Source organism: Hylobates moloch, unplaced genomic scaffold (genome assembly GCF_009828535.3).
Source record: "Hylobates moloch isolate HMO894 unplaced genomic scaffold, HMol_V3 SCAFFOLD_18, whole genome shotgun sequence".
Lineage (NCBI taxonomy): Eukaryota > Metazoa > Chordata > Mammalia > Primates > Hylobatidae > Hylobates > Hylobates moloch.
Window position 1 is genome coordinate 78,205,084 of NW_026652293.1, and position 8,402 is coordinate 78,213,485.

The following is an 8,402-nucleotide window of genomic DNA, read 5'->3' on the forward strand; positions in this document are numbered from 1 at the left end:
TATTTATTTCTACGTGTCTCAGTCCAAAGCACCTGAAAATGAGACTTTTCCCCCTGCATGTGGCAGAAGATCACCCAGACATGAAGGCTGTATTACAAATCTGCTCCTAAGCCACAAAATCACACCGCATATCTAGCCTGAAATAGACAGGAATTTATAGAGCCCTTAATAGGGTAGAGTGTACAGTCCTCGAAAAGCCACGCAGAGAACCCAGAAAGCAAGGAAAACATTTTTGAGTGAAAAAAAAAAAAAAAAAAAAAAAAGCGACAGCCACGGTGTTATTTCCATTTAATAGAAAGCCCAGGATGACCGTAACCATCTAATAACAATTCAGGACAGTTTTGCTCTCTTTGAAAGGTGGATTCAATTGTCTCTTATTTATTTGTTCCTGACCATTCCATTTAGCACAAAATAAAACTTCAATCTGGTCCCAGCTATTACACTGATATAAGAGCTAATGCTGGAAGACCCAGTCTGTGGGGTAAAATACACTCCTGCCATTCGAGTTCCCTCTGCCTCCCCTTCCCATCCGGCCCTCAGCCTCTGGCAGGCCTCCTTTGTACCGCCCCTCCCCTGCGCTGCCCCACCCCTCTTCCAGTCTTCCCCGGCCAGTGCGGGGGGGCCTGCAGGTGGAGGCTGGAAGCTTAGGTTTATGTTCCAAAGCAGCTGGTTGAAAAAATATTGGGGTGAAATGGTCCTGGGTGAAGGCGCGGAAGAAAGTGGCAGGACTTGTCAGCCTCCCAGCTGTGCCTGCCACATGGAACTGCAGTCTCGCAGCAGCTGCCTGTCCACAGGGATAAGGTGATAACATTTCCCTAAGTACTGGATTCTTGGGACAGTCTGTGGGGCATCCTATAATATGAAGTTGCAGCATTTGCAGCTGTGGCCACAGGCATACAGACCTGCTTTGACTTCTGGCTTTCTCACATACTAGCTATGGGACCTCAGGTAAGACACTTAACTCTGCGCCTTGACTTCCTTAGCTGTAAAATAGGAAAAATAATGGTGACTACACCACAGGGCGGTTGTGAGGTATAAATCAGTTCCCATTGGTCCTCTTGGTGCTTATTACACTGCTTGGCCCAGGATGAGAGCTCAGGATCTGGTAGTAATTATTACTATTATCCCAAAGTTCAACAACAGGAGACATTGCCTGGCCAGGTCCAGTGGCTCACGCCTGTAATCCCAGCACTTTGGGAGTGGGCAGATCACTTGAGCCCAGGAGTTCAAGACCAGCCTTGACAACATGGTGTGAAACCCCATCATCTCTACCAAAAATACAAAAATTAGCCGGGCGTGGTGGCGGGCACCTGTAATCCCAGCTACTCAGGAGGCTGAGGTTGCAGTGAGCTGGAGATCACGCCACTGCACTCCAGCCTGGGTGACGGAGCCAGACCCTGTCTCAAAAATAACAATAAAAAACAGGAGACATTTCCTTCATGCCTGCTTGCATGATGCACTGAGTTGGATCTTCTGTTAGAAATGTGAGCAAAGACATGAACTTGTCCTGCGAGGGTGTTTCATCGAAGGCTGTAATGGGGAGGGCAGACAGGGGCGAGGACGTTGGTTACTGTCTGCCCATGACATGCGCACGGGGTGCTGTGCTTATCCCTCCCCGCTACGGATACCCTTTTCCTTGTTTCAGGAATCCCTGGCCACTTAAAGATCCCAGAGGCCTCCTTTCAGTCATTGTCCTTCATTTTTGCTATTTTCATTAACATTTTATTTTCAAGAACTGTTTATGCCCAAGGCAGACTTGAAAATTATCTTCATCTTACAAAGTCATATATTTTCCCAGGATGGGAACAAGCTGAAACATCAATACATACGTGTTTAGATGCTTCCAGGAAACAATTGCTTCCTTCTAGTCTTTGTACATGTCAAAAATCACTGTGTTTTTGATGCTGAGAAAGAAAATGAACAGAAAGCTACATGAAAGGGGAAATACAGATTGTTTCTTGAAGATGAATTGAAAACAGTAATGAAAAAAAGGATCAATGAGCTGCCTGCTGACTATTCCCTGTGGGCAAGAGGCAGGGGACTGGCACGGAAAGATCCATTTTTAGTTCTATTTCTTCGTTCTGATACCGCTTTTAAGGTTGTCCAGTAATGTAGTCTGATGTGGTCATAGAATGATGGCTCCTTTTGCTCTTTTGTTTTGGTTGTTAAATATTAAACTGGTATTCAGGGCCTTCGGTCTCCTTCCAGCTCTCGTCCTGGTTAACTGTGTCAGCCTCAGTGAGTCACGTCACTGTCCAGCTCCCAGGGACCTCATCTGCCGAAAGAAGACACTCTGCAGACAGCGTCCACTCTGATCCCCAGTGTTTCCATAGCACGGCATCGTTTTCAAATCAAGTTCTTGTTCATTATCTCATTGTATTCCTCACAGGAACTCAAGGCAGGTGGGGCAGGCAGCATAGGCATTGCTATTCTCACATTCCTTTAAAGACACTGTGTCAGCAGAGGTGGAGGTCCCAGAGCTCGTCTCGTGCCTGTGGTTCCAGGGCCATCCCACCACCGTGGGTGCTGTCCATGCCTTTCCTCCTCATGCTGGGAGCCTGCTGGACCCCTGGAGCCTGAGCCAGGCAGCCCATCCCTGTGCCCAGCCACCTCTGGACGAAGTAGGGGACTTGTTGCCAGAGGGGTTGATCCCAGATGCCTGCTCTTCGGGCCTTGAAGGATACAGCCTTTTTACTCTGTGCAGGCCTGAACGTCAGGAAAGGCGTCTGGGTTATAATCCAGAAACATCCTTTCATATAAGGAGGCAGAGGTGTAAATGTCACTCAACTGAGACCCCCAACAGGGAGGGGCTCTCCCCACCTCAGCTTGAAGTATCTACTTGACAGTGAATAGTATGGCAGAGTCTCCCAAATCCTGGGATCCCTCCTGGATCCTCCATGGCTGGAGGTGGGGGAGCTAGAATGTCACCTTATGGGTCAGTAGAATCTCACAAAAACGTTAAGGATCGAAACCTGGTAAAGAGTGTTCCGTTCCACCCAAAAGAGGCCGAGAATCAGGCAGGAGGGAACCCTGCGGTGGCCGGAGGCAGGCGAATTAGACCTTTAGACCAAGGGGTAGATGTGGGGGTGGCAGCTCCAAGCTGAGCCATGGGGAGATGCTTCTCACGCTGTTTGCTCTGCATCGCCATCAAGCTCTTCCTCTCTTGCAGTTGACTTGGAGCAGGTTTGGGAGCTGGATTCCCTGGAGTACCTGGAGGCACTGGAGTGTGTGACGGAGCGCCTGGAGAGCCGTGTCAACTTCTGCAAGGCCCATCTCATGATGATCACCTGCTTCGACGTCACCTCCAGGCGCCGGTAGATGAGCCAGACCCTTGTCCTAGCGGTCCCCTGCTCCCCAGGACTTCAGAGATGTTGCACGCCCCTCGGCCCTCTGTGCTGGGGCATCAAAGACAATGAATGAGGATGAAGGTTGGTGGCAAGTCTGGAGCGAGCGTTGAGCGGAAGGCGAGTTTTCTTTTGTTTTCTGTAGGAAAGGTGCAAACGCCAAACACCGTGGAAGGAGAAAAGGATGGGAAGCCCGAGGGGTGTCCAAGCCCTGCGAGACTGAAAAAGCACTTTGAGGAACCTTAAAGACCTTGTTTGTACATAAGAACTGCTAGCAAAAGAGACCTCACTCTTCTCTTGCTTTCGTGAGAAAGGAGGGGGGTGGACGTAGGATTGCTGTGGAAAGCGGACACAAAACAACAACAGAAAGACCCAGAATGACTGATTAAGTGCCTTGCAAATCTTTAGTATTATCCAAACATTTATGTTCATACTTTCTTGTGTACAGATGGTGCTAGTCAAGATGAAAACAACAAAACAAACAAGAAAAACATTTTGGAAACGTATTCACAGCTCGTTTTCTCTTGGTGTTTTATCCTATTTCTGACTTGCTGTTTCTAAGTAAGTTGTGTTTGTAGAGCTGCTATTTCCTAATCAATCAGTATTGCTTATGAATAAATGTTACCTGTCTTTTATGCTTATTCTGGTGAGGCCACTCAAACAGAGAGACTTCCTCGGCGCGAGCCAGTGTGTGTGTTTCCAAAGTAGGTTTGGAGCAGCAGGTGACCTCGATGCCACATCGCAACAAGCAGCGTGGTCTGGGCAGACCCAGAAGGTTGATTGTGGGGCAGGTGCTTTAGAGAACAGGCGAGGAGACGGACCCTGCAGCACGGGGGAGGAGGAGTCCTTTGCGACCTGGGCCCTCCCTGCTCCTGGGTGGTGGGCCGTGTGTTCTGTAGACAGTTTGCCCCCCTCAAGTCCTCCACACGTGTGGTTCCTTGACCTACAAATCCACAGTTTGCAATGCCCTCAAAATTCATATTCATTATTTTTATTCCAAAGACTTTTGACTTGAAGGAAAGCTGGAACCAATTCACCAGAGCCATATTTCTTTAGTATTTTCTAGTGTTGTGGATTGATTAAAGTGGGTTTTTCCCCAGCTCAGAGACCTTCTCAGTCTTGTTCAGAGACTTCAACTGTATTGGATTAGAACAAGGATTCTTGAGACTGTACATCTTGTCTGTTGTCCAGAGTACAAAGATTTCAGCTCTCCTATGTCCCAAAGCCTCTATGCCAAGAAGGGACAGGCTTGTCCTCTCAGTCTTTGCTCCTACCCAAAGGCAGAGAGAGCTTCCCCTCCATAATTCACACAACCCTGGACAGGCAGAACATAGTTGAAGACTATGGATGTCTAGGTCTTGGCTCCCAACAACGCAGGACCTCCAATTCAGATGTTCCTTCCTATAACAATTCCCTTAGGAATTATTATACCCATTTTAGTGACAGAAACCTGGGGTACAGAGTGGCCGAGGGATTTCCCTGATAAACGCTGTGGTGCTGATAGTGCAGCCCAGAATCCAAGAGTCCCTGCAGCCTTCACATCAAGATGGTACTTAGGCATGTGCAGAGTACACTTCCCTTTTGCCCTCAAATACAGCATATCTTCATGAGCCTATTATTTCCAAGCTAGGCTGTCTTTATTAACCAACAACTCAGCCCCAGCCACTCCCCAAGGGGGAAAAAACACTACCTTTCTTGTCAGTGTACCTCTGGACACTGCAGCCCACACAGCTGGCTGAACTCGGTAAATGGGAACCGAAGTCTTGTGAGCTTCACGTGACCTGATCCTTTGTTATCAGAACAGGGTTCAGGTGGCCCTGTTGGCTCATGTGCTTTGGAAGCCAGCTCCCTGGGTCACGAGTCTGGCTTTGCACTTTCCATAAGAGTCTGCTTCTATGCAAAGGTGCAAACAGGAGACCTTCCCAAATCTGCTGGCTGAACAGGCTAAACTACGGTGAGAGGCTGCTTTGGAATGGCTCAGTCTCTCTTCTATGCATCTCCCAAGTCTGACAAGTTTGTTGCCCTGGGAAGCAGGACCTCCCTGAGCTCCTTAACCTTGACCCCATTCTGCAAGACAGTCGTGTGCTCTGGGCTCGCCTCTGGCCTCACAGCACTTGTGTAAGTGGGCTTGCTTAACAGCAATATCCTTGGAAGCTTCTGGACCCAAAGGGAAGCCAATCCTTCGAGTTTGCCATTGGGCTGCTGGTTGCTGGTTTCAAACATATAGTTCATGAAAAGTCTTTAATTGGAGATTTTCAAAGGTGAATAGTCTGTTTTTGTTGGAAACAAACTCATCTGATGAGTCATCGGTGAGTTTGGCTTTCACCCCTGCCACATCCTCCCCCGAGGTTCCTTCCATGCTGCACCACCTTCCTTTAGCCAGTGACAGAGCCTGGTGCCCTTCCTGGACTGAAAGTGCTGGAATCCTTCCGAGGGGAGTGGCATTCGGCTTGCCTCCTGCCTAGATCTGCTTTTATCCATTTGTAGCAACTTTATGCTCTAACAAAAGGTTGAATGAAACCAAGAGTTCTCTTGGCAAGTCAGACTGGCTTCCCAAGACACCAATCACAGAACACATGCCAATCACAGAACACATGCCAGTCACAGAACACCTCGCAGGATCCCGCAGGCCACGGTGAAGGAGAATGCTTTATGTTGATGTTGTCCATTCTCTACTCTCTTTGCTTTTTTTTTGACCTAAATAAGCTGCAAACATGTTAATTTACCAATATTGATAAACCACATGAAGAAATCAGGCATTTTACATTATGATGTGCTTGTTCCTCTCTCTGCCTATAAATTGACTGTGTTGATGATGAAGGAAGGAGTTCTGGCTGAGCATTCTGAAGCAGTCCCAGTCATGGAAGGACGCCTTACCCAGTGGCCAGACATGATAGTTCCAGGTCTCCCCTTGGTTTTGGTGATAGAGAACCCGAGGAGGCAAGGGGGATGTCAAAGAACCCATTTCTATTTCATTACCCACAAGTGAAAGGACTAGAAAAAAATATTTGAAATTAACATTTAGATGCACGGGTCTTAATTCCTTGTCTGAAACCTGTCCTCCTCACCCCCTGCTCCAAATATATGAGGTGGAAGCATTAGCAGCAGAGCAAAACTCAGATCTAAAAACGGGCGATGGTGCTATTGTTTCCCTGGGAGTCACTCCACATCGCATTGCATGGTGGTGCTGCCTGCTGCGAGGGAGCGAGAGTTTGCTTTATCATGGGCTTTCAGTTCCCACCCGCGAACTGCAAACTTTGATCTTGTTGTCCTTGAATTCCCCTCTACATCATGAGGAAGCTGTCTCTCTCATCTCTTCTGGATTTGAAATCAGAACACTCTGCCTGTTGTTTATTCGCCAGTTGCCGTTCTTAACATGGGGGAGCATTAAGATGCAAATGCAGAGATGTGTCCCGTCTTGACAAAGGTGGGAATCCCTGGGCCTGAGCTGGAGAAGGGGCTTCTCGCATGAGAAGCTGGGGTAAAAGGCTAGGCATCGCAGCATGGGGAATTCGGCAGGCAGGAATCTGGCCTGGTTTGTCATAAATTAGCCTTCAACTTGAAGTCTATTATATTCTTATAAGGCAGTAGTGACTTCGGTCCAGCCACATCTACCATCCAGGGTGGCCATTCAAAAAGTCTTATACGCACTTACAAGTCTCACGCTTGCTGTTCAGATTTCTGATAAAATCTCAGAGTTCTGTTTGTATTGACCAAAAATGCGGTTGTGCCCACTTGGGCGTGTATCTCATGTCCTTGTAAACCAGCCACCTTCTTTGGATAGAAGGCAAGGCTGACAAGTCTGCAGATTTGTTCAATGCAAACACAGCCATCTACATCATTGGCCACTGCTGATAATATTGAGTGTTTTTAGGTTTTTTAGGTTTCTTATTCCAAAAAAGATTTTAGACTGTAAAATGACTAAAGATGAGTTAATTTGCAAACTAAAAACGGAAGGAGTCCTGCCTGTATTCATTGTTCTTTCCTACTGGACTAGTAACCCATTCTTGGAGCACACACAGAGTCCCTCGCTTCTAAAGACTTAAACCCTGAAGACCCTCGCTTCTAAAGCACACACAGAGTCCCTCGCTTCTAAAGACAATACGTCTTAAACCCTGAAAACTTGCCAGTGAGAAAGAGGCTGAAAGTCCTGTTTGCTATTAGTTGAGGCTAAGCCGTCTGCTGCCACTGTCCCTGGGGCCTCCATGCTGCCGCCGGGGTGTGTGACCCAGCTGTCCCCGCATGAAGGACACTCTTCAGTGCCACCACACAGGAGTCTGGGCAGGGAGGAAAGACACACAGCCCACTTTTCTCTGCACCGAATGAAACAAAGCTGGGTGTTCAGTGTCACTGATGCAAGTAAATGGGTCTCAAATTTTGGCGGAGGCAGGTGGTACACTTAGTGTTTCTTTGGATTCTGATATCTCTTTTTCCACCTCCAGAAAGTATCTGTCAACATCGGTGGGTAACAGCTTATAAAGTGCATTACTTAGCAATCTTCCTGAAAAGTGACACATTTTAAAATTACAACCTGTTCATTATTTCCATCATAATGCAAGCATAATTCTAATCCAGGAGAAGATACTGTCTTTTAAGCTCATCTTCTCAAAAAATTTTTTTCTGAAAATTCCTAGAAACTAATTTATCCCTCCCTAAACAAACACATTCTGCTTTTGGGTGGCCCTACCCAGAACCTGCAGCAATGTCATGACACTGGACACAGCGGGGCTTGGGGTAGTATCAAGCCTTCATTGCATACAAGCCTTATTCTCTAAGCATAGTTGTTCCCAAGGTCCACACGGGTGGAGGCGAGTACTGAAATACCACACTCACACATCTATTCCATGCATACATAGAAATTACCTTCAACAGGAAAAAAGATTCCTTCTTTCATTCCCTATCCTGCTAACAGCCCACATTGTCATATTTGATTTATGAAGAAGTTCTAATTTGTTTGTGAACTCAGGACGTTGTTTTACAGCATTGCTCGTGTTCTCTCATTTACTTATTATGCATCATGGTTGGAAATGCATCCACGTGCCGTGCATCAAGGTGGAG

The 8,402-nt window shown here is 47.2% G+C and overlaps 1 protein-coding gene across 2 annotated transcripts in view; it reads left to right on the forward strand.

Annotated features, from left to right (window-relative positions):
* Positions 1 to 7,370, forward strand: part of KIF26B (kinesin family member 26B) — a 568,473-nt gene extending 561,103 nt beyond the window's left edge. For both annotated transcript variants that reach the window (XM_032136981.2, XM_058430513.1), the window contains one exon: positions 3,170 to 7,370. In XM_032136981.2, the coding sequence (XP_031992872.1) occupies positions 3,170 to 3,318 (149 nt within the window). In that variant the 3' untranslated portion in view covers positions 3,319 to 7,370. The remainder of the gene's footprint in view (positions 1 to 3,169) is intronic.
* The last annotated feature ends 1,032 nt before the right edge of the window (positions 7,371 to 8,402 follow it).